Source organism: Eptatretus burgeri, chromosome 3 (assembly GCF_056783735.1).
Source record: "Eptatretus burgeri isolate ZD-2024b chromosome 3, Ebu_testis_v1, whole genome shotgun sequence".
Lineage (NCBI taxonomy): Eukaryota > Metazoa > Chordata > Myxini > Myxiniformes > Myxinidae > Eptatretus > Eptatretus burgeri.
In genome coordinates, this window is record NC_140963.1 from 90080677 (window position 1) to 90106620 (window position 25944).

Genomic DNA, 25944 nt, shown 5'->3' on the forward strand with positions numbered 1-25944 from the left:
ATCATTATTAATGACCACGCTCTTCACAGAGCGTCAGTGCTGACGAAGCACTTTCTCGGCAAGAGTCACCATAGGTGGTTTGGCCTTGCCCAGCCAGTAGTCAGTCAGGCAGGAACATGAATTGTTCAGGGTGCCGTGATAGCTCGCTTACTCTTCGCAAAACATACCATGGGATCTTCAACGTCCACCAACTAATGCTCGCAGAGCTTGACACATTGATGAATCGTCCTGCCTGTGAAACATGACAGTCTATAGCAGCGTTAGAATTCAAACTCATGCTTGGAGAGCTCAGAGGCGAGTGTGCTTACCTCTTGGCCATCCCCTTGAAGAGGATATAGTGAACTCTAAAAATGGTACAAGTCAAATAATCACGTTGTTATCAATTTCCTGCAGAGATGCTCAAGGTTTAAATCAAAGGATAAGAAATTCTGGTGCTAAGCAAAACATTTTGGAATGTTGTTCTCTTCTACTGCATATGGTATTAATATCCCGAGTCAAAATGCAATTGCAAAAATAAAATGAATTAGGAGAATTCAATGCATATTTTATATCTCATTTAATTTTTGAATATTTTTAAGCCACATTCGTGTGAACTTAGTGACTTGATCATTGTTCTGTTCAATTCCCATGGCTGCTCATCCTGGGAAACCCGCACATGATAATAAGCGTGGCAATATAGCGTAACACCCATCAGCATGAGTTGAGGGAAGCCTTCGTCCTGCAGTGGACTGAAATAGGCTGGTTTGAGGTTTATTTGTTTTTAATAATTTGTAGGTGGTGTAATCTTGTTTGGCTCCACCATTTTAAAAATTCCATCCCACCTGCACATCAGGCTGACGTGAACCCACCAACCCAACACCATGAACAAGATGAAGTGTACAATCCCACAGCGACTGGGATATGAACTTGACTGGGATATGAAATGCCTTGGACGAACAAAGAGCAAATCCAGGTAAGTGTTGAGCCATTGTAGCACAAGGACGTAACAAAGAGTGTGATTGTGAGTACGAGTCAAGAATTGTGGGTGGGAGCAAGGTGAGAAAGAAAAGAATATAACCAAAGTCTCAGTCATAATGCATGAGTTTCGAAATGACATATGAATGCGAACGAGGCCTTTCGCACATGCAATGTGCGTGCATTTTCAGCGACTCGATTCTACTAGCGTAGGCACTTTTTAACCTGCCGTTGCTAGAAGTGAAATCTGGATGTTAAATTGTCTTTTAAACATAATTTTCATCATCTTGTATATTATTTCCAAGTTTGTGGTTTCGTGTCGCGCTATCTTCGACTTTGTTCTGCGCTCGAGTAACGTGATATTCGGCTTACATTATCTCAAAGACCATATGAGGTGCATGGTACAAAAAAAAGTCAATAAAATGGTTCTAAAACAGTGAAATCGTGCCAAGAAGTACTTTGAACATTGTATTTCACTTATTGCATTAAAGTAAAATTACTACTGATACTCTGCATCAGTTCCTTTCTCAAACACACCCACCCCAACATGTCGCGCAGAGCGCAGGTTATGCTCGTTTATATGAAAGAGCGGCAATTTCAAAATGGTAAACCCCAATTGTTGTGTTCCTGGATGCAAATCGGACTAAATCGAACATAGGAAATTGATACCTCACATCTACGGGTATTTCTATCATTTCCTGTTAGTACAAGTGAGTGGCAGCAGACACGCACACACACTTATAATTTAAACTTACCCTGTGTATTCACAAGCACCAGATAAGACATGCACATCAAGTTAGGTGACTTAGAGAAAATATCGTTACACGACTGACAAAAGTGCCAAACTTTTTTTGTGATTTCCTATGTGTACCTTGTGATAATAAAAAAAAAAATTCCATGCTCCAAAAAAGTTGCCCACATTAACTTTGCAAAAGTTGCCCACATTGCCTGCATTTCCATTATTTTCAATATGGCAGCCAAAAATCATGGAAATAGCTGTATTTAAAGTTTTTCATGACCATACTCGCAAATACTCGGTCATTATAACGCAAAGGTGTTATAATAAACCATTAGGCTTTCATGAGGAACAAATGGGAAAAGTGACCCAGAAAACTCTCCAACTCCATTGATGATGTTTTTCTATTTAAAATGGTTGTCCCGTTGGTTGCGTAATGTCCCAAAATTTGTCAAAATGTGAAATTTAAAGCATTGCACACATTTGATAATGCTTTGAAGATGTCATATTTTATTATCTATATGAGGTGAAGAACCCAGCGTTGCCCAGGGAAATTCAGTGAAAGATGTGTTAAAATATTTCCTGCATGACAAATTGGGGAATGTTGGCCTCATGGTTTCATATGACTTACCAATCTTGGGCATTGCAAAATGTGCTTGGACCACTTTACATTCTTACAACTTCTTTTTATTAATATTAATTTTTAAATACTGCACATAACTACAACTTCAACGTACGATCTTCACAAAACGTATTACTCGATCACTCCCAGGAAAATCCCAGGCAAATCCCAGGCAATGTATAAGAACATTTTCACCCAAAGTCTGAACACGGAGGTGTTATAATAAACCTGTGTAAATAAATATTTTTAATAAGAGACACACATGTAAACAGGATAGTAATTAAATTTGTGTTGTGAACAACAAATCACTCTATACAACCTCAACTTACGATTATACACACAAGGAAATTAGACGCAGGAGGAGGCCAGTCGGCCCATCATGCCTGTGCCACATCAACACCAGATCAAAAAAAAAATGCAAAATGTATTGTTTTATTTTGTATTTTTTTTTCATTTCCAGAGGAGGGGGCAAGGACGAAGACGGTTCTTGGTTAACAAAACACAACATCAACCACACAACTCCCCTTGATGAGACCCCCACCAACAGCACTCTGTACACATTTACACAATCACCCATAAATTCTCAAACTACCTAAAAGTCCTGCCAACATCCCTATACCCCTCAATCTCCATTACTTCAAGGTACCGATCTGATTCTAATTTAAACTTATCTACTGTTTCTGCTGCCACTACCTTTCCAGGAAGGCCATTCCGTGCATTAACTACTCTGAGTGAAAGTCCCCTGCCTTACTACCGTTTTAACTCTCCTCTTCTTTACTCTCAAGCTACGGCCCCTGGTTCTATCACTGTCTACTCTGTTGAATAATTAATCTGCACTTATTTTATCTATACCTTTCATCATCTTAAACATCTCCATCATATCTCCTCGTAACCACCTCCTTTCTAGTGAATCTTCACAAAATGTATTTATCGGTTGCTCCTGGGGGGGGGGTGGGGGGGGGAAGGCAAGACAGTGTATTAGAACTTAGCACAAGACCCCATTGAGGGCTGAAGGTCAATTATCTTATCTGATTTAAACATGTATATATATATACATTAATTTTTCATTTTTTTTTAATCCAAGCTTAGCCCTCATCCTTCCTCGGGATGAAAGAGGAGGCCATGTAAAGTTTGGTTGCACTGGTTCTTCAGGGTCCGAATGCATAAACGAACAACCAAATAAACACACAAACAAGCAAACTTTCTTCTTTACATATTAGATGTTATGAGGCTATATGTAGGTTATGCTTTTTATGTTTAAATTTGTATTCTTCCTGTTCCAGGTGATGTGTACGATGGTCTAATGACAAAGTTGTCATGAGAATATTATAATGGATTGGAGATGTTGTATCATTTGCCAAGTGACATTAGAATCATCAGATTTATCATGTCTCCAGAAACGAAATAACTTAGAATCTTTGATCCTTACACAGTACATCTAAACTTTCTTGAAAATGTTGTTCCGTTTAAGAAGTAGGATGATAGATAACTTTGGATTGCAAGGCACATCAACAAATGAAACTTTCTGGCATCATTGTTGTCATCAGAAATTCAACAGTTCAAAATTAGAGTGGGAGATAATCAAGAAGAGGAACGAGTAATTTGAAGAAATCAACACAGTCTGCTCGTGATGAGTTGCGTCGCTCAAAACACCAATCAACAGCCAGTAGCTTCAATGTTTGTATCTTCTGCGAAAACACTGGCTCTCATAAACTCCATGCTTATGCAACTCAATGTACTGAACAAAGCCTGAGCCAAATGGCTAATGATATGCTGGACACCAAACTTCTTGCCAAAATTCCAGGTGGTGATTTCGTAGCCATTGAAGCCAAGTCTCATTTTGAATGCTTGACAAAATACAGAAATTGCTTCTGTGCTTACCAATGTCAAAGCAATTCTTCATGCACCTGTCACAGATCCAATGCTGACAAAGTTAACATAATGAAAGCCAGAGCTTTTTTTGAACTGGTGATTTTTTTTTTTATTTTTTTTTTTTTTTTTGTATACCTTGGTCGAGGCTCGTATGAGAGCTAACACACAACTCACAGCAAGGAGGCATGAGACAAGAGGGGCGGGAGTGGAAGGGACAAAACATTGGGGAACAGACACAGGTGAACTGTGGAAGGGAGAGGGATGGGGATGGGACGGGGAACATGGCGAGGGTTAGATGGACATTAAAGGGACTTTCAGGAAGGAAAGCAGGAGAATTGAAGGAAGTGGGCTTGGGTGGATTATCGGGGGTAGAAAAGATCGAGGATTTGGATGGGGGAAGATAAGAGGTGGTGGTGAACAGCTGTTTTGAAAGCCTGAAGGGAAGAATGGGAAAGAATAGAGTGAGGAAGTTTATTCCAAAGGCGGGAAAAAAGAGGAATGAAAGAGTGAAGATGAGCAGTGATTCGTGATTTTGGGAGTTTTACCAGAAGGGGGTTGTTGGCGGACCTTGAGCGCCCTGTGGAAATGTGGTTGGGACAAATCGCAGAGAGAGCAGGGGGGACAAGGCTGGAGAGGAGTCGGTAGAAGACAGAAAGACCACCGACCAACCTGCGGTGATTGAGTGAGAGGCCCAAAGACTCAGCTTCATTGCGGGAGATGCCAATGATCTTAAAAGCCCTGGTTTCGACAGCGTGAAGCCGAGAAAGGTGGGAGGCAGGAGCACCAGCCCAGAGGGGAGAGCAGTACTCCATCAGGCTACGGACAAAAGCTTTGTAAGTGGTCAGGAGCTCAAGAGGGCCGAGGAAGGACTTTGCACGACGGAGGATTCCCAGTCGGCGACTGGCTTTTGAGGCAAGGTTGGAAATGTGACTTTCCCAGGAAAGGTCATGGCAGATAGTGAGACCCAGAAGCTTGAAAGAAAAGACTTCTTCCAGAGGATTGTTGAGAAAGTGGATGGGGGTTTTGTAAACGGTCCTTTCGAAGAGACATAGTGAGAGTGTGAGATTTGTCTGGATTGAAAGACATGTTCCACGTGTTGGACCAGTTTGTGATTTTATCCAGATCTGCAGTGAGCGAAGAAGCTGCTGCTTGCCGGTCTGAGGGATGACAGATGGTACGGCAGAGGGTTGAGTCATCGGCAAAGAGAAATAGAGGATTTTCCAGAGAGTCCGAGAGATCATTGATGAAAACCAGAAAAAGAACAGGGCCCAGAACGCTACCTTGAGGAACTCCAGCCTGCACAGGAAGAGGGGATGAAAGAACTCCATTTAGGGCCACACGTTGACTGCGACAGGAGAGGAAGTCTGCGAGCCATGAGTGGAGATGGCCTTGAATACCATGGGCAGAGAGTTTGGTGAGTAGGGCAGGGTGCCAGACTGTGTCAAAAGCACGTGATATGTCCAGGGATACGGCTCGGATTTCCTGTCTGGCATTGAGGACCTCCATCCATTGATGGGAGAGCAGAAGCAGCATATCCAGGGTAGAGTGACCTGGTCTGAAACCAAATTGATGATTGGAAATCAAGCCATTGGAGAAGAGGAAGGATTTCATGTCTGAAGCGATGATGGATTCCATAACCTTGCTGATGATTGGGAGAAGGCTGATTGGTCTATAGTTACAGGGATCTGTTTTTGCACCTTTTTATGCAGGGCAGTGATGTTAGCAGATTTCCAAGCAGATGGCAGATGACCTTGGGAAAATGAGAGGGTGAATAGAACAGAGAGAGGGTGAGCAAGAGCAGAAGAGCAGGCTTTGAGGACACGTGGGCTGATGCCGTCTGGACCGGTTGCAGAATCTGACTCGAGGTTTGAAAGCAAGCTCTCCACCTTGTCAGGAGAAAAGGATACAGAGTCCAGGGACAGTTGGGTGCGACTGGGTAAAGTGGGTAGAGATAGTGATGGGTTTGGGACACAAGATTTAGCTGCAAACACCGAGTTTAGACATTCAGCTTTATCACGTGTGGAATCAGCAGTGCGGCCATTTGAGGTAAGGGAGGGGATGGAGGGGGAACATACACCAGAAACAGATTTGATTAAACGCCACCAGGATTTTGAGGAGGGAGAGAGGTTTGAGAGTTCAGACTTGAGATGAGAAAGATGTTGTTTTCTGGCTCTCCTGAGGGTAGATACACACTTGTTCCGAGCTTTGTGGAAAGAACTGAGATTGCCCTCAGTTGGGTTTGCTTTCCATGAGGCAAAGGCAAGTTGTTTCAGGACAACTGCCTCGCCACAAGCTTCAGTAAACCAAGGGCGGGAGGAAGGGTAGGACAACTGAACACGAGAGGGGATAAATCTGTGCATGAGGGAGAGCAAGTTTCTTTGAAAGAATTCCCAGGATGAGTTGATGTTTGAGAAAGTAGTGATAGGAGACCAGTCTGTAAGTTTGATGGCTGCTCGGAGACCCTGCCAGTCGGCTTGAGTGAAATGCCAGACTCGACGGCGGTGAGGTGGTTCTCTGATAACAGCCAGAGAGATGTCCACTTTAATAAGGACGTGGTCAGAAGAACCAATTGGAGCGAAGGAAGAGCAGCAGATATTGTCAGGGAAATTTGTCAAAATCAGATCCAGAAGAGATGGAGTACCATTGGTTGAGATCCGGGTCGGGAAGTTGACCGATTGAGTCAGTCCCAATGAGTCACAGAAAGCTTTTGCTGATGTCCCATGGCAGGTGAGAGAGGTACCCACACCTAGCCAACTGGCGTGATGACAATTGAAGTCGCCACATAAGAGGAAGAGAGAGTTTGGATTTATATAGAGACTTCAGTCGAAGATGGAACCTATATGTTCAAGCTTAGTGAGCTTCATTTTATGAATGAAGAATGTCGAAAAGTCCTCAGGTAGGATATCTCCTTCAACAAGACGAGCTTAAAGGAAGGACGACTTATGCATTTTACTGATACGGAACTACAGGAGCAACCTTTTAGCAAAAGTACAATTTTTGTTTTTCCAAAGGGAACGCAGCACCTACTTAAAGTTGCAGTTTTATGTTTGTTAGAGTAGTCAACATTGGCAGAGAAGAAATTTTCAAAGAGGAACATCCTAAGTTTTCCTGGCAGCTAACAAACTTGTTGGCGGGAAGACATTGTTCCTAATAGTACATCCATCCTCGAGAGAGAGAAGACATTGTTCCTAGATCCTCTATGGGCGAAACACGTCTGGATCGGTCAATAACTCACAGACCTGCCTCGCATTAGTCCAGATTCTAGTCCACAACTGTAAAAAAAGAGCAGAGGTTGCAACAGTTAACAGATGCCATTCATTGGACAAAGAGCCCTTACTATACCTACTGCTTATAATTCAAAACACCTCACTGTACAGGAATATGTGGGAACAGGAATACAGGACTGGAAATGGTGGGGACGTGTAATTCCCTCCCCCACCTGGAGGCGTCGCTACACGATACACATTTACTTAATGAATTTGCGTCCACCCCACTCCTCCCCAAGACCACCCGAAAAGATAAAAACACCCCTAAACATTATTTGGGGTCATGCTGATCCTCTGTAGCAAGTCTGGATGTAATCTGCCCAGAACTGCAGGAGGAGTAGCACGACAAACGAACACAAACACCAGTCCGTGAATTAGTGAGGATTACATGTTCGTATGAACATTCAAACTAGAAATAATCACAAAAAGAAAAAGTACGAACACATTGTTGATTGAGGTTTCTGTTCCCAATGACTTTGGACTGACTGCTACAGAAATCAGGAAAATGACCAAATACCAGGATCTGAAAAATGAGGTCAACAGAATTTGGAAATTGGAGAAAGCTGAAATGATACCAGTGATAGTTGGAGCTACAGGAATGATGAAGAAAACCCTTATTGCTGCAAAGATGACTGGCCAACTCCAAACAGCCAAGGCTGAAGAAGTTTGCTCGATTCAACTTGCAGTGAGGTTACTGAAGGAAGACCGGCTTACAAGGGGCTAGCTGTTGTCTTGGGCTGCTTACTATGCATCTCTCCAACGTCTCCCATCTGTCCCCCCTGTGATCACATCCTCACTGCCACTGTTTATAGAAAAAGCTGACTACCCTGCAATGGTGAAGCATGGCACGAGTATCACGAAGGACACCAATGAATTCCTTCATCCAGACCAAATTCCTGTTCTTACTTGTGACTGCCCAATATTTGCTATGTGCAAATATACCCAGTGGAAATATCCGATGACACATGGAGTGGACAATGTGTTGTTATGTTTGGACGACCTCACTTGGAGAAAGCCTTATGGACTGCCCTTGGAAACCTCTTGGATGCTTCTGGTTGGACCATGACCCTAATAGAAGCAGGTGTTACCACATCTGGGACTGCAGACTCATTCCCCAAACCTTCACACATCACTTGGACTTGACATGCACACCAAGTAACTGCATTGGCCCTTGCATTATGGCATTAAAAAAAAATTGGGGTCTGGGGGCATCTCGCGAGGGAGTTTATGGGGACGTTGACCCCCCCCTAAAGAGGTTGACCAGTTGAGTGGGTGTCAAAAGGTGAATCATCAGAAAAATCTCTTTGCTGTCCTCTTCCTCTCCTTGGGCCTAATTTTTCAATTCAGCCGAATATTGCGCATCAGACTGACAGGGCTTTATTCCAACATTTGAGGAAAAATACCCGAGTTATCATATCCAGAATCTGAGCGAATCGCAGCTGTTCTGGGCATATCACGGGGGGTTTTGGTTGTTGTTATCCACATGACACATCATATTTCCAATGAGACGTCGTTTTCCGCGTATGCATCATATTCCTGCAATACGTCATATTCCAACAATATGTCATATTCGGATAACACGTCGTATTCCGCTGACACGTTAACTTCGAGCAACAAGAAATCCAGAAATTCAATGTCCTGGCAGGATATCCTCGACTGGAGGTATGAACACTTATCTTTGAGCTGTCTTGCCTGGGTTTGAATCTTGATTCTCGACCCAGCTATAAACTGTCATCCCTGTGTTTCACAGGCAGGGTGATTTATCAATGTTTGTGCCATTCCTCGGATGGATGTTAAACTGGCATCCCATCTGCCGGCATTGGTGCACTTTAAAGATCCCATGATGTATTTTGCGAAGAGTAGGCAAGTTTTTGCCAACACCTTGAACAAATTATAAGTTCCTGCTCTGCATGTTGTTGTTCGTCTTTCGGCTGCTCCCGTTAGGGGTCGCCACAGCGGATCATCCGTTATGATCCACATACTGACTTGGCACAGGCTTTACGCCAGATGCCCTTCCTGACGCAACCCTGGTCGCCTCTTACGACACAGGGATAAGGATTGGGTTTCACCATGATTTTGGGCTGCCCTACACCCTCTCATCGCGCGGCCCAGTGCAGGGCTCCCGTCCTCAAGCGATCCTCCAACCCAAGCCTCCGAGTAGCCGGATTACAGGCGCACGCCACTACGCCCGTTTAAGTTCCTGCTATGCATGACCGCTGGGAAAGCAACGGGAAATCACCGAGCATCACCCTTGCCAAGATGAAGGGTTAACGCCTGAAAAGTCAGCTTCTTCGTGCTTCCCACTCTGGTTGGCATACCTCAATCAACGTCTTATTGATTTAATCCGTTACCCTTGCCAAGAGACTGCTTTGGTAGCACCGACACTGTGAAGGACATGATACATTGATTATGATGAAGAAAGCAGTTTATTATCGCCACGCTTAAAAAAAAAAAATAGGACTGTGCGTCCTGAAGCTCACCTGGATCAGGAACAACAGTCACTCAAACCCCTTGTAGACCCCCACAGACCATGATTTTTTTTTTATGCAGTGAACAAACTTTGGTACATCACGGGTGATGAAGGTTGTGGTTGTTTCATCGAACTTCGGAGAAGAGAGCAATTACCTATTTTGGGGTGTCAAACCTCCCCCCCCCCCCATACTCGATGGTCCCCATGGACCCTCCTGAATGAGTGCAGATTTTGATGCGGTCAATACACCTTCGTTTGGCATCATATATGAAGCTTGTTGCCAAGTTTCATCAAAATTGTGTGTTTGGTTCAAGTGATAATGACTGACGGACTGACTCACTGACACTCACACACACTCATCTATGGACGCTGCTCGATTGCATAAGCTCACCTGACTGAAGTCCAGGTGAGCTAAAAAAAAAAAAAAACAGGAGGATATTTGAATCGGCTCCATCCATCTGACTCTGTCTGTCCGTCCATCCGTCACGCTATGTCCTCCGAAGCGGTTGTGCAGAAATTCAACAAACTCGGTAGTTATGATCACCACATGGCATGAATGTACAAGAGCAGTGTCATTTCTGGTCCATCCCATGGGGAGGGGTCAAAAGGTCAGATAACAGAAAAATGCAATTACGGACACATTTTAAAATGAAACTTTGGATATGAAATGAGCATTGGGGGATGTATTAAATATGTAACGATTTTTGGAATTCACCTCGGGTTCATGTTTTGGAAAGGGATGGGGACTTAAGGCCATAGGGGTCAAAACCAGAAAAAAAAATTAAGCTCAAAATTTAATATTGGGTCATTCGTGGTGGAACTTTTAGATATCTTTCAACTTTGCTTGCAGTGGGAAGCGTGTCGATTTGAGATGGCGCACCATTGACTTCACTCTAGTTTATGTTACACAGATCTCATTTTGTGTTGAAAAACTTTAAACTCTACCTGCTATTGCCTTTAACCCTCAACTTCAATGAAATTTTTTTTATCATAAATCGACTTGCTTAATTGCATTTATCCACAGAATTTGTGCAAGGTAGCTTCTTTGGCAAGTATTCTCTGTAAAAAGGCTTTTCATTTTGTATGAACAATTTGATAATTTGGAATTAAACAAAATTGGTGTGATGTCATTCCATCATCTCCACTCTGATTAAAAAATGGAAATAACCAATTATTTTGGCCAGAAGACTTAATTTACCAGACTTGGTCGCATTGTGCCTTCCACTCTGAATTTGGTAGGTCGTGGTTTTACTCTGATCCTCGCTGAGTCATGCCATACACTTTAAAAATGGTATGTGCCACTTCCTCACTTAACTTTTAGCATTTAGAGGTTAAATCATGGATAAACCCTGCAGGTTCACATCCCATGGGGAGAGAGATAATTCTCCTTAATGACACATGACTTTCAAATTTACGTAATCCACCCCAGAATGCTTGGCTCGAATACACAGAAATCCCTAGAAACAGCGGTCATCAGGGCATGTGGGCATGTTAACGGATATCGTGCATGTGAGATAAAGACTGTTACCTAAAATGGCTCACAAAGATTCTCAAAGAAGTCAAAAATACTTGGAAAAGTACCTGAGAGAAAAGGGTGTGCATTTGCACAATGAATGATTGAGAGAATTTTCTCAGCTCATCAACAGAGCTGAGATTTTACAGCTGCCCACACACAATCGTGATGACCTTGCACTGTTGACCAGTGTAAGGCCCAAAAACTGTAGACAGGGGTGTGCTACCCAAACCCTCGACCATCGCTGCCAGTGAGTGGATTTTGAACCTTGTGGGAGTGCCTCCTGTGAAGATGGCAGGCTTAGTGATTTAATTAATACATGTCTGCAATATGCAACTTTCGAAATGATGAACCAATGCTAAATGAGGCCTTTTGCTATTGCGCTGTGTGTGTGTTTCCATCTCGATGGGCACTAATAATCTGCCATTGCCAGCACAAAATCTGTAACACACATATACACATGCGCACAAGGAAGGACGCTTCTCCTTTTAGCAATAGATGCAAAAATCCAGTATAATTTCTCTTGCAGGCATGGAACCACACAAAGAATCCTCTTTATCTCTTTGCTGATGACTTCATCCTCGGTCGTACCATCGGCCATCCCTCGGACCGGCAAGCCGCAGCTTCTTCGCTCTCTGCAGATCTGGATAAAATCACAAACTGGTCCAACACGTGGAACATGTCTTTCAATCCTGACAAATCTCACACTCCCATAACGTCTCTCCGAAAGGACTGTTTAGAACCCCCACCCCCCCCCCCATTCACTTTCTCAACAATCCTCTGGAAGAAGTCCTTTCATTCAAACTTCTGGGTCTTACTATCTGCCATGATCTTTCCTGGGAAAGCCACATTTCCAACCTGGCCTCCAAAGCCAGTTGCTGACTGGGAATCCTCCGTTGTGCAAAGTCCTTCGTCGGCCCACCTGATCTCCTGACCACTTACAAAGCTTTCGGCCACAGTCAGAGAGAGTACTGCTCCCCCCTCTGGGCTGGTGCTCCTGCCTCCCACCTTTCTCGGCTTCACACTGTGGAAACCAAGGCATTTAGGATCATTGGTATCTCCTACGATGAGGCTGAGTTTTTGGGCCTCACTCTCTCACCACAGGCAGGTCGGTGGTCTTTCTGTCTTCTACCATCTCCTCTCCGGTCTCACCCCCCCCCCTGCTCTGTCTGCGATTTGTCCCCACCATATTTCAGCAGGGCGCTCAAGGTCCGCCAACAACCCCCTTCTGGAGGAACCACCAAAATCATGAATCACTGCTCACCTTCACTCTTTCAGTCCTCTTTTTTTTCCCGCCTTTGGAATAAACTCCCCCACTCTCTTCAATCCCATTCTTCCCTCCAGGCTTTTAAAACAGCAGTTAATCCACCCCAAACCCACCTCCTTCAAATTCCCTGCTTTCCTTCCCGAGAGTCCCTTTAATGTCCATCTTGTATACCCCATGTATCCCACCCCATCCCTCTCCCTTCCACAGATCTCCTAATGTCTCTGTTCCCCACTGTTTTGTCCTTCCCTCTCCCACCCCTCTTGTCTAATGCCCCCTTTGCTGTGCGTTGTGTGTTAGCTCTCATACGAGCCTCGACAATGTATTCAAAAAAGAAAAAGAATATACTTTAAAACAGCCCTCACAGATCTCATAGTATTTGAGATGGGGTGGAAATAATACGTCCACCCTCCCAACATGATTATTTTAAACTTACCCTGTGCATTCACAAGTCCCAGATATGTCCTTCCCATTGGTGTTCAGAAGCACCCAATCCAGATACACAGTCCATTCACTGGTATTGATCCATCGGGGGGTTTGGGTAGCGCACGCCCGTCCACTCAGGACTTGCACCGGCCCACATGGTCATGAGTTTGCAGCACGAGTAGCTGCCCGTTTGGCAAGCTGAGAAAGTTCTCCAATTCTTTCATTGTGCAGAGGCACTACCCTTTCTCTCAGGTACTTTTACAAGTATTTTTTACTTCTACGAGAGCTTTGTGATCCATTTCAGGTAACAATCCTTATCCCGGACACCTGATATACTTTCTTTCGCCCAAAACAAATAAGTTTCCTGGGGATTCTGTGCATGCGAGCCGAGCATTCTGGGGCGGATTTCCTCATTTTGAAAGTCGCGTCTTGGAAAGGCGATGCTGTTCGTCATTACCAACAAAGTAATGGTCACCAACGCTTCAACAAAGGACATCTTCAGGACGTGAAAATATACAAAGCTTGTGCCAAGTACATTTACATGAGAGCCAGATATACCAGGCAGACTTCCCTGAGGGAGACATTGCATCTGGTTTGAGTGCTTCTTTACAGTGGAACCGGAAGGTCATATCTGGGGCTTGTGAATGCACAGGGTAAGTTTAAAATCAACTTTAAAAAATAATGATATTTATTCTTAATCATGTTGAAGAGTGGTGGAGGTAAGGTGGGTGGAGTGAGAACTAAGAGGGCTGTTATAAGCATATCAGTATAAAAGCCCATCAAAAATTATGGGTTGGAATTATTTTATTCGAAATATTTAAGGAGACTGGAAGATATGATGTTTCGTAGCAAGAAAAGGCATTATTTTGAAACGCAACACGTACAAATGTTACCCTATTTTCTTTATCTTCTGGGATGTTTCGTTTCGATCGTAGTGTCATGAGAATGCCAAAGTCTGAAGCCTCGGCCTAGCGTCAAGTGTGCTTATCTCTTCTTTATTTGTTACACATCCTATGGATGTAAATGAACACTTGTTTTACTCTGCGTGTGTTACACATCTAATGCAGCAAATTTCACCTTCCTCCGCCTGGTATTTGTTGTTATTTATTAAATGCCTCTGTATACCGCCATTGAGGCCAGGTTGCAAGTCACCGTCTACATTTCCAATAGAAGAGATGTAATTACTGTAATGAAAAGTGTTTTTCGAGTTTTTTTGTTTGTTTTGAAAAATAGACCGTCGTGAACACACAGTCGTGCTCAAAGATTGGCCTTTAAAGCCCTTCTTAAATCAACCTTATGAGGGGGGATGGACAAATACACAGATACACACTGTGAAGTCTAACATTTGATGAAGTTAATATTCATTTTTTTTCGAATTGAATGTCTCACGGTACGCTTGGAATGTGTTTTTTCGTTCCAGGGCCATAAGAGAAATTACACTGGATTTTTGCATTGTGAAAAGGAGAAGAGAGTGCGTGTGTGTGACTACTTGTTTTGCAGATCCTCCACAATAAATCAAAAAATGAAAACAAAAGGTGTGCTTCATCTTCAACGAATAAAATATTATTGTATTCCACTTTGAGTGTTATTGCTGGCTTGTTGCACAACTCTGTTCAGCATGCAAACCTCCATACTATTGACCTCAAATTAAGTGTTTCACCACCGATGACATCACCGCACACAACCATATATTCTCCCTCCAACAGGACATTCAATTCATCCAAGGTTTCTTTGGAAATATTTAATTCACATCAAAGAAATTTAAATACTTAATAATTTTCTCGGTGGCAGTTTAATGGTAAGCTAAACCATTTAGTCATGATGGATTTTAAAGTGGAAACATTAGAATAAATTGTCCATATTGCAAACCATTAGTTAGACCAACATATTGTGTGCAGCAACTCCCTGTCAAAGTCAACGGAATGTCAATTTGTTTGTGTTGTACACCATATTCATCCCGTAAATAGCAAAATGAAACACATTGGTGATGAAGCACAATTTTATAATTGCCTTCAGTTAATAACTGCGATTCGAAGACATCTTCTAAAATATAAAGCTCTTTGTAACCACTGACTGATATTAAAGATCGGTACCTTTCGGGTGACGGAGGAAACTAAAATTTTGTGTGCCAACGGACATCGAAGCCTGTACACCGGGGAAAAAAAATCACAGAATCAACAGACAACATCCATAAATGAAGATAAAAAAGAAATTTAATCTCAAATCGCAGACAAAACGCAGATGAGTGACCCGAGACAATGGGAAAGCACGGTAATTTTGTGTGTTGACGGACATCGAAGCCGATACACCGGGAAAAAAAAATATCACAGAATCAACAGACAACATCCATAAATGAAAATAAAAAAGAAATTTAATCGCAAATCGCAGACAAAACGCAGATGAGTGACCCGAGACAATGGGGAAGCACGGTAATTTTGTGTGCCGACGGACATCGAAGCCGATACACCGGGAAAAATCACAGATCTGTCGGAAAACATCCGTCAATAAAAATATAAATAAATGAAAAAAAGAAAAGAAAAATCAAATGCAGGTGAGTGACCCGAGACTGAGGAAACACGGTTCGTACGCTTACACAACATGTACATAATGTGTAAGCATACCCCCACTAGTCTATTATATACAACTAGAGGGCACTCGGTAGAGTGCATACCTCCGCCCGGTTCCGGATCCGGATCTTCACCATAATTGAATCAATTCTTCCTTGTCAAACACCCGACCCATCCATAACTTTTTGAGATATCCTGTTCACAGACACACGGGCGAAAAGAACCTCGGTCCACCTTTGGTATATACTGTAGTACGGTACCATGCAAATGTAATGAAGCTGGGTACGGACAAAATAAGTGCAGCTGAGTTTTTCAGCAGAACAGACAGTGATGGGTCCAGGAACCAAGAAGTAGCCTGCAAGTAAAAGAGGGTTCGAGTTAAGACTGTAGTAATTGGCAGAGATCTTTCACTCAAGGAGTAGTTCATACATGGATGGAATTTGGTCTCCTTGATGATCCCCCGGACCCATCGCCCGAACGAATGATGCATTAATTTCAGGTAGTGGCAGCAATGAAGAGTAGATAGATCAACTGTGGATTACATTGGTATACCTAGATGGATTTGGAGGTGCAGGGGTACAGGGGTGTTGGCTGGACTTGTGGGTTACCTTGCGCGTGGACGGGTGATGTTTTCTGCGGTTGGTGCAGCACGGGCACGATGGGCCGAATGGCCTTCATGATATTATTTCCCCGTCACGTGACTCTCGTTCAGGATGACCCGCGAATGGCACATCGCGCGTGAAACCAAGGAATAACAAGGCGTGACCTCTGAACACCGACAAACACGCGGGGACCGACGATCGTGAGTTATTCGGTCAGAGGCAAAACGAGACACTTCGGCACGAAAAAGAATACTGAGATGCGAAGCACAAGGAGCACTCGGATGTGTCACGAACCTCCGAGCCGAGTGTGCGCGTCCGACATGGTCATTCGTCACGTGATTTTGACGGACGGGGAGACGGCGTTCGTTCTATCAACAATCGGGGATTGGACGGCGAGCTGTGGACGACTCGCCCACGTGGGGGAAGCGGGGAATCGAAAAAGGAGGCGGAGCGACGCTCGTCATTGGCTCCCCGGCGGAAGTTCATTTGAATGTTAAGAGATGTGACGTCACGTTCTTGGCAGGAAAACCAAATAATCAGCGCAGAGCGTGATCTGCGAATCTGGGAAACATCGGTGTGCGCTTTTGTTGAGAGGTTTTATTGGGGTTTTTTTTTTTTTTCCTTTTCTTCTAAAGATCCTTTTGTTTTGGACTGAGGATCACGACGGACATTGGCGAGGCGGACGGTGTCCGACACCTCGGTCTTGTCCGGGGTTGCTGAGGGGGGGGGGGGGGTGAAAAGATTCAGGTTCGAGGAAACGAGAGGAAGAATTGTTTGAACTGGAGCTGGCGATAGGAGTGTCGAGGCCATGTATCCACAAAGCAGACACCCGGTGAGTCGTGCTCGCGTGTCCACTTCCGAACCCGTCCCGTGATTAGGAACTCACCCGGTCGCCGTAACCGTCCGTGTGCGTGGTGTCCCACGACCTGCTTGGCACGGCTCACGGCTCGCTTGGCGGGTGGAAACGGTGAACCGTCCCGTGTGCGTGGTGTCCCACGACCTGCTTGGCACGGCTCACGGCTCGCTTGGCGGGTGGAAACGGTGAACCGTCCCGTGAGCGTGGTGTCCCACGACCTGCTTGGCGCGGCTCACGGCTCACGGTTCGCTTGGCGGGTGGAAACGGTGAACCGTCCCGTGAGCGTGGTGTCCCACGACCTGCTTGGCGCGGCTCACGGCTCGCTTGGCGGGTGGAAACTGTGAACCGTCCCGTGAGCGTGGTGTCCCACGACCTGCTTGGCGCGGCTCACGGCTCGCTTGGCGAGTGGAAACGGTGAACCGTCCCGTGAGCGTTCAAATGACAGCATTTCCGTTAACAAAAGCGCTGGTAACTCGAAACGACGTGCTCTGTTAGCTCGTGAATATTGATACATCATCATCATCATGATAACGAGACCTTGTTTCAAAAGGGATTTGTTCGAGATTATATACATATATATGTAGGTTGTGTACAGGTAAGCAAAGAGCAAACCTTCATTATCTTCAGGGGGTTGGTGTTGAGTTTAGGGGGGGTGGGGGTGGAGGAGAGGCCTCTAAGGACGTCACGTCATCACAAACTCCACCAATGACGTCATAACATTGGGTTTTATAATCCCAGGTGAGGGCATTTCGACCAGCCAGTGTGACTAGGTGAGCCAGCAAGGCAAAGGTAGGGAGTAATTGTGTGGTTTTTTTTGTTCTTTTTAATGTAATGTAAATTTTTTTTGAACGTGACGTTGAAAGGTGTTCCAAGTGTTTTGATCCAGACTTGCTCTGCAGTCCCTGCAACCTGGGCAGTCGTTCAAATTTGCGGTGAACGAGGCGTGTGAACGCATCAAGGAGGAATTCCAGTTTCTGCAAGCTCAGTATCACAGGTGAGTGGCAATCCCGGAGTCGTTGGGCCATGCCGTGGTATGCTTTCGTGTTCCGTCTCTGCTCACGATACGAGCGCTTCGAACTTGATGATGAAACTCATTTCCAACAACTTTGGGTTTTTGTGCGTAATGTCCCGATTGACCCTTGTCGTGCTGCATTCGATTCATTTACTAAGTATCTCGGTCACAACCTCCCTCAAGCCTGGTGTTGGCTTTACGGTTAAGGTTGACTGGCTTAAGATCTTAGGGTCTTGAGTTTGAGCTCCCGTCGTGTCGTTGAAATAACACCAGGTGGGTTGACTCAGCCCATCATCCTTCGGAGGTTGGCAAAATGAGAACCGGCTTACTGGTAACAAGGGCACCGCATCGGCGGAACAGCTGTGCTTCCAGAAATGATGCAACCAGCAGCCCCAGGCTACATACAAGACAACAACAACAACCATCTCCCTTTACTTGTCATTGTTCTGTGACATTTGCAACGTGAGCCTTTGAAACCCAATTAAGTTTTTGTTGTTGTTGTTGTTTTTCTGTTCTTTCAACGACTCTCGGCTTTCTATAAGAATATTGATGTCATTTATTTGTTTATTATTCGGACTCCGATCCTCATCATTGATGCATTTCTCTGGCTGTGAATTCATTCTGCGAGATCATCCGACTGTGCCTTGCTGTTCACGCCACCCGTCTGCATGCATGTCGACAGCCTCAAGCTGGAATGTGAGAAGCTGGCAAGCGAGAAGACCGAGATGCAGCGTCACTACGTGATGGTGAGCAGTGTGTGACCAGTGGGGATGTGGTCGGATGTGGTTTGGTACTGAAACCTGCTCCCTGTGTTCCGCTCATTGGAGGAAGGGAGAAAGGAAATGCTTGATTTGTGGCAGACACAGCCTCGACATTATTAATGGCACGTTGCGTGGTATTCGAGAGTACCAAAAAAAATAGTCCAGCATTTGATGAAGTTAATATTTATTTTTTTCGAATTCAATGTCTCATGTAATATCTCGTGCCCATGAAGACGGCAGATACTACCCAGCCTCCTCTCCCTCCCCCAATAATGACTATGTTCTGACCTCTGTCACATGCTTCTAATAATTGGGACTGATGTGACAGGTCAACTTCACAGGAGAGTGTTAAACATGATCAAATGTTTTCTTATTTGAAAGATATACGAGTGATTTTGAATCCCGATGCAAACCGAATAAACTTTTAATATCTCGCCCCTCACCTCTCACCTTTAACTCGCATCTTGCCTACCCACTCATTCCTGTCTTCCTTTCACGGCAGTGTTCCGAGTGAAACCCTTATGACGGTCCAAGCCATAATTTTTCAAGATATGTTTGTGTTCCACTCGCTAGCTTTGTACATCTATCTATAATTCCAGCTGTGTGTGTGTGTGTGTGTGTGTGTGTGTGTGTGTGTGTGTGTGTGTGTGTGTGTGTGTGTGTGTGTGTGTGTGTGTGTGACCGCTGTTTCTCGACAACCACTGGTCCGATATAATTGAAACTTGCCAGGTATATTGCTGGGGACCTGAGGATGTGCCTTTTCAAGGTTTGATATTAATCGGACAAGTGCTTCCCAATTTATGGCCATTTATTTACCAAACCAATGACAAGACACGTTGTTGCATGGGCGTGGCCGATGGGGAAAGGAAGCACAGCCACGTTCCCCATTACGGGTTACAACGTACGGACTTCCGGAGAGTGATGACTTCGTGTATTCTAATAATTTCTCGATTTCTTATGCGCATTTATAGATAAACACAATGGCCCAAGTTATGATCGTTTTCATATTAGACGGTGTATAAATTTTGGTAACATCAGAGTGCTGGTATGCTCTGAACCAGGAAGTAAATTTTTTTCTCTCTCTTCCCTTCTCTTTTTGTTTTTCCTTGCCACGACATTGCGAAAAGGTAAAATACGTTGGCGCTAATTGAATAGTTGGGTATTAAAAATAAATTGCGAATAATCGTAACTACGAATAATATCGAACTTCCGGGTCACGCACATACGGGCACGTGAGAGTGAAGAAACGGCCTGTGTGGTTTATTTATTTATTATTATTATTTTTTTTTTACGGGCACGTACTAGTCTAGATAATTCATAGAATACCTTACCCCACACAGTATTGAGAAAAAAGGACGTGGGAAGGGTCTTTTTTTAACTTTTCCTTTTTCGTTTCTGAGCACGATCGACGGTTCCGACGAGCCGCCAATTTGTCAGAGCGGGCGGCGAATTTGATTGGTCGAGATGACATAAAATGGTGTAATGCTTTGTCCATGTACTGCTAAACTGGATTTTTTTTTTCTTTTGAAAGTGTGAAAAAGGCAATTTGCGTTCTGCAGTTTTCAACTATGTAATTCACTTTAAATAAGATATAGATTTTAAAGGTCATTAAAAAAATAGATGTATATATTTATATATATTTTCGGAAGTTTATCGCCGTTGATGCAGCATCTTTTACACCACCTTATCGAACAGGTCAAATGAGTTGTTTGTGTCCTTTATTACGGACAGTCGGTTTCCTTTTTGTAATAATTTTCGATTTTGTTTGACTGCCAGTGTGCGTGTGCGCTCGGGATGAGAATCCGCACTGGACTGCTAAACTGCAGGTCCCTGTTCCGATTTGCCTTCAAAATGTACAATTCAATTTAAATCAAATTGTACCTCGAGCGTCGACTGATGTTTGTCAACACGGATGGTCAACCAATTGCTTATCCCACTTTCTGTTTCGTGTGCCCGGGGTAATGAGGACAACTGACCGCTTTTGTAGCGTACACCGGGTTGCAGCACTACCCCAGAGCAGGGCCTCACCTATAGATACATCTTCCTATCATCTTATTACCTTGTGGGTGGGCTGATTGGTTTGCACAGTAAAAGGAGGGAAGTTGGGAACATCGATTGGAAATGAGTATTATTATCGTGTCGAATGATACAGATACACTTTTGAAGGCTTAATATCTACATTGACTTTAATTATGGAATTGTTGAGGCAAATTGTTTTGACCTGATCACTTACTATTGCAATGGACAAACTTTTTATTGAAATCGACAATCCCTTTATTTCTCTGTATTACCCTTAATCCTTCTACGCGTTTATCGGAAAATAAATTATTCCATGTCGTTCGTAATTTTCCATCTTTTTCTTTCTTCCACAGTATTATGAAATGTCATACGGCCTCAATATAGAGATGCATAAACAGGTGAGCCCAACTTTAAAACGAAGGAGAACGGGTTTTGCTCCCCCCTCCTTTTCGTGGTAACGGTAATTGGCTGATGGATGCAGCCTTGATGGCTCTTATTCTCGGCAGGTAGGTAATGGCAATCCATCGTATCAATTGTGTCTCGAGGCTGTGATAAAGGGAAATGGGTTATTGTGTAATAAATCTTTCCCACTGTGTTATTGCGCTGAATAATTGATGCTGCTGCTTTTGCCTGCCTGTGTTTCAGCCCCACACGTCAATACACCATGTACAGCATGCTTGCACTGCCTTGTTGCTTTTGCTAACTTGTCAACTGGCTAGATTTTCTGTCTGGATAAATGGAGATTGAGCTGAATATAATATATATATATATTTTTTTTTTCTGCAAGTGAGAGTAAGAGAAAGATGGAGTGATGAATTGGCTTTAATACTTCCTGTTGATTGGTGCCTGGTGGATTTGAAGTTTGACAACTCTTTCAGATTACTTGTTGATAATGACCAATCGTCAGTGATGTCGTGACTTGTCTGAGCAGGCTTGGTATGGGAAACGTGTCCTTTTTGAGTTATTTTTATGGTGTCAGTCCATAACATATGGAATGGAAGTCGACAATACCAGCGTTTGCATTGTGACGATTTATTTATTTATTTATTTTTTACCAAATGCTTTTCTTGGCTTTAATGCCAAAACCAATCCTGCTCATTCCAGATCTCTCGGCAGCCTGGCAAACAGGTTGCACTGAGATGAAGAAATCTGTGATGTTGGTTTTATCCTCAACATTGGCTTGTAAGCAGCACCACCTAATGAACTGAGAAAACCATTGATAAAAATTAATAGCACCCAAGAATTCCATGTGCATGTGTGTGTTTTTTTTTTTTTTTTTTTTTTTTTTTCTCCTGGTATTCTAATTCCACTGAAGTTTTCTCGTCAGGTTATGTGACAGGTTAAGTAGCACTCTATGTCCAAAGCTCTCCCTCTCTGATTCACCATCGAAGCTATTTTTGCCTTCCTCGTCTCACCCACAGATGGAGATTGTCAAGAGGATGAATGCAATCTGCACCCAAATAATACCCTTCCTCTCCCCGGAGGCAAGTGCCAGATTGCGCCGGTAGCTTGCGTGTTCTGTGTTCCGCTCGGACGCGCACGTGCTTCACATGATCCATCCGTGTTGACGTCAACAGGCTCTTTCTCGCTCTCGGGGAAAGACTATTGTCCCCTATTGCTATCTTGTCCGTTGGTTAGAGCGGTCTTGCGATTGGATAACCGTGCCTTCTCTCTGAGGTCTGTTTGAGATCTGTTGACCATCTGCTTATCGTTTGTAAATGGTTTTTCAGACCTTGCAGAATGTTTTTATTTTTATTTTTATGTATAAGATGATGTCTTTACATCATCTTATATCTTATATCATATAAGATGATGTAAATCTCAATAAGATGTCTGCATATGGAAGTGATGAATTTTTTTTTTTTTAATTCCACATTGGGAGACATTTAAGTTGGTGGTGCTTATGGAGGGTGGGGGAGGAGATGTTGTTTTGTTGTGGTTAGGTTTGGCTTTACTGAAAGCAATGTGCGATGTGGAGTTTTGTGGTGCGTGACATGTGTTGTTGTGGAAGTCACTCCATGACCGAGTTCTGCTTGTGGCTGAGGGAGTAACTGATTGGAACCTTTTATTTATTTATTTATTCTTCTGGCAACTGCATCAAAGGAGTGTTGGGATCCTTTTTTCCTTTCATTTATTATCTTCTCTCTGTCTTCTCATTTTCTCACTTTTTGTCTTTTTATTTTTTTTTTAATTTTTTTTGGTTAACAAAAAAAAAAAAAAAAAAAAAAAAGAGAAGGAAGAGACTTTATTTTATTTTATTTATTCATTTATTTCAACATGGTGTCCTCCTTTTCTTTTTATTTTTGTCTCACCCCTCCAACAGGGTCGGAGACATGGGACATTAAAATGAGCTCCGACTATCTGTCCATGTACTTTTGTGTACGCAATATTTCAAAAACCATTGAACATTTAGCTTTCATATTGCAGATATCTATTCCTCATAATATTATCTCAACCTGATGAGATCACTGCAATGGCTGGCTGAATTTTGGTACCATGGCAACCATCTTGATAACTTGGATTGTGTATGTGATATTTCAAAATCCATTTAAGATTTATCTTTCATACCGCACAGATCTATTCCTCATACCACCCAAAAGGCGGGAGACTTTGTATCATGTCCGTGTTTTCTTGTTCTCTTTTATTTATTTTTATGAATATTGTTGCAGGCCGGCGGTTGGGTGAGAAGACCACCGGGGGGGGGGGGGGGGGAGCACTATCTCGGGATTCCACAGACTCGCCGGAATTACAGGCCGTCACACACAGATAATTACATGACGCGGTGGGTCGCGAACCGACCATGAACGCCAATAACTCAACCACGTGACTTAGGGTCCTCCGTCTAATTAATCCGGTTTCCTAAACATTACCAGGGGACACGCCCTTGTCCTTGTCCGCACGCCTTGTCCGAACCAGATCAGATGCAGCCGAGCGACACTGCCAAGGACGTACCGGCTAAAAGGAACAGATCGTTGGGAATAATGTCCCTGCTAAGTTCGGATATGGTCCATGGTGGATCAATGACAGAAAAGACAAAAACGAGTTGGAAACATTTCTACAAAGGATTTATTAACAGGCAGGTGAGGAAAAGATGTGTGGCACAGTGAATGTTGTTTATTGTTGTCTGCAGCAGGAATAACAAGAAAAGTGAAAGGTGCGGCAATATATAAGCAACTTACAAAAGCAGACACAGAGCAGAGTTATCCCGATATAATTCATGTATACTCTTAACTTAAACGAGGACAGGTGCCAGGACACACACACACACACACACACATGAAAAGGGAGAGGAGATGAGGCTAATGGTCTCTCAATACCTTGCACGATTGCCCGATCGCACCACCAATACGTTTTGGTTTTTTTTGGAGCGGGGGGGGGGGGGTGATCTGCTGGGCGATACCTCCCTGACAGCTGGCACGTCCTTTGCTTCATGCAGCTAACGTCGGTCCAGAGAATGAGACGTGAAGGGAGGGACTTGGGTGGAGCCAGAAACCAATGGGTGGAGAGAGACGACGAGGCGGTGAAGAATGTGGAGTCAGCAGGCAAATTGGTAAAGAAGGGCGGAGAAGATGGCGAAGAAGGCAAGTCAGCAGGCGAATGGGTAGGTTGTCGATCCCAAGCCAGACAGAACTAGCCGACAGGAATGAAGGGCAGGAACGACACTTTAATAACTCGGGAACGACGACTACTCTCCCACCACCCCACGACCCATCCTTTTATAGATCCGGTGCTGCGTAGCTGGAGCAATGACCCGAAATGATGTTGTCTCCTGAATCGGGTGCTCTGGTTGGGCACCGGCCAGCACACTGGCTGGCCGCCATGACCGGAAGCGGCTCCACTTCACTTCCGGCCAGATGGTTCCAAGCTGCAGAATCGTCTCGCTCTGAGCACCGTGATATGAATCGCCTTGTACTGAACCCCCGTGTCATGCCCAGCGACCCGCGCTTGGTGCTGGTCAATGTGCCATGCGGCCCGAGCGATCTGGCCGCACAGCATGCCTCTGCCTGGTAGCAGCTGCATCGAGGCGGAGGTGCGGTAGGATGTCTGCCGTCTGCGGGAGACATTTATGGCCGTCGTGATGAGGAAAGTCCGACGGTAAGATGTTATTGTGACCCATGCACAGACCCGACCAAAGATGTGTTACTTGTGCCCCATTCTGTACGATGATAAAGTATCACGGGCTGCGCGCGACTCTGCCCTTGTACACGTGGTCAGCGCCAGGGCTGGATTAAGACCTTTAGAGGCCCTAAGCACTGACAAGATTATGGTACCCCCATATATATAATATGTAATCCAAAATAAAAACAATACCAAACCATAAAATGAAATTTTATTTTTTGAAATTGAACAAAACTTACACGAAGGTTTATTTACAGTAAACGCTATGGCATCAGTATTACATTGCATAAAAAAATGTGTAAAAAAAAATAATAATAATAATAATACTCTTGGATATGTATTTTTTTTTTCATTTATTGTGGGGCCCCCTTTTTCTGGGCCCTGGTTCAGCTGCAACATTTGCACCATGGTCCATTGTAAATTCGGCACCGGAAAAAAAAAACTCTGTGGGGCCCCTCTTCCCTTGAGGCCCTAAGCACGTGCTTATTTTGCTTAATGGTTAATCCAGGGCTGGTCAGCGCAAGGCTCCGCCCGCCATCGAGCATGCCCATACAGTGATCGTGGGTCCGCCATCAAGCACGTAGCCAGCGCGTCCGCCCGCCATCAAGCATGGTGTTCGCGGTTATCAGAGGCAGTGGGATGCAACGTGCCAGCCTTGATCTGTGTCAGGGAATTGAGGGAAAGGATTCGATATAATAATTAATGGAGAGTTTGGAAAAGGCGTGGCCGCGTGCGCTTTGCAAGTTGCCAGCATTTAGGGTGCCGTTTCTTCCATCTCCTCGGTACGTGTTTGGAAATTATTGCTGCACGTGCGTTTGGCAGGCTGTGATTTGTGCAGAGGGGTGTCCGGCGTAATGCCTGCTTGGCCTTCGCTGAGGACCCATA

At 44.1% G+C, this 25944-nt stretch overlaps 1 protein-coding gene and 1 long non-coding RNA gene across 9 annotated transcripts in view; one reads left to right on the top strand and one right to left on the bottom strand.

Annotated features, from left to right (window-relative positions):
• Positions 1–1161: 1161 nt before the first annotated feature.
• LOC147030420 (uncharacterized) lies at positions 1162–16733 on the bottom strand. Of its 4 annotated transcripts, XR_015056357.1 has the most exons (4): positions 16299–16726; positions 15795–16045; positions 15217–15268; positions 1162–3252 (listed from the first exon to the last, which is right to left on the bottom strand). It is a non-coding gene; the product is annotated as an uncharacterized LOC147030420 (long non-coding RNA). The 4 variants fall into 4 exon arrangements; XR_015056356.1 differs by lacking the exons at positions 1162–3252; positions 15217–15268 and having other exon boundaries at positions 15319–16045; positions 16299–16458; positions 16587–16733; XR_015056358.1 differs by lacking the exons at positions 1162–3252; positions 15217–15268 and having other exon boundaries at positions 15319–15885.
• An 80-nt stretch (positions 16734–16813) lies between these two features.
• Positions 16814–25944, top strand: part of LOC147030421 (transducin-like enhancer protein 4) — a 101478-nt gene continuing 92347 nt past the window's right edge. For 3 of the 5 annotated variants that reach the window (XR_015056354.1, XM_085874461.1, XM_085874462.1), the window contains exons 1-6: positions 16814–17124; positions 18048–18142; positions 18434–18622; positions 18843–18906; positions 21294–21338; positions 22362–22424. Coding sequence is in view for 4 of the 5 variants with exons in the window: in XM_085874461.1 (XP_085730587.1) it covers positions 17101–17124; positions 18048–18142; positions 18434–18622; positions 18843–18906; positions 21294–21338; positions 22362–22424 (480 nt within the window). In the remaining variant the exon portion in view is untranslated. Of the gene's footprint in view, positions 17125–18047; positions 18143–18433; positions 18623–18788; positions 18907–21293; positions 21339–22361; positions 22425–25944 lie in introns of all 5 variants that reach the window. The other 2 variants (XM_085874463.1, XM_085874464.1) reach the window with 2 other exon arrangements.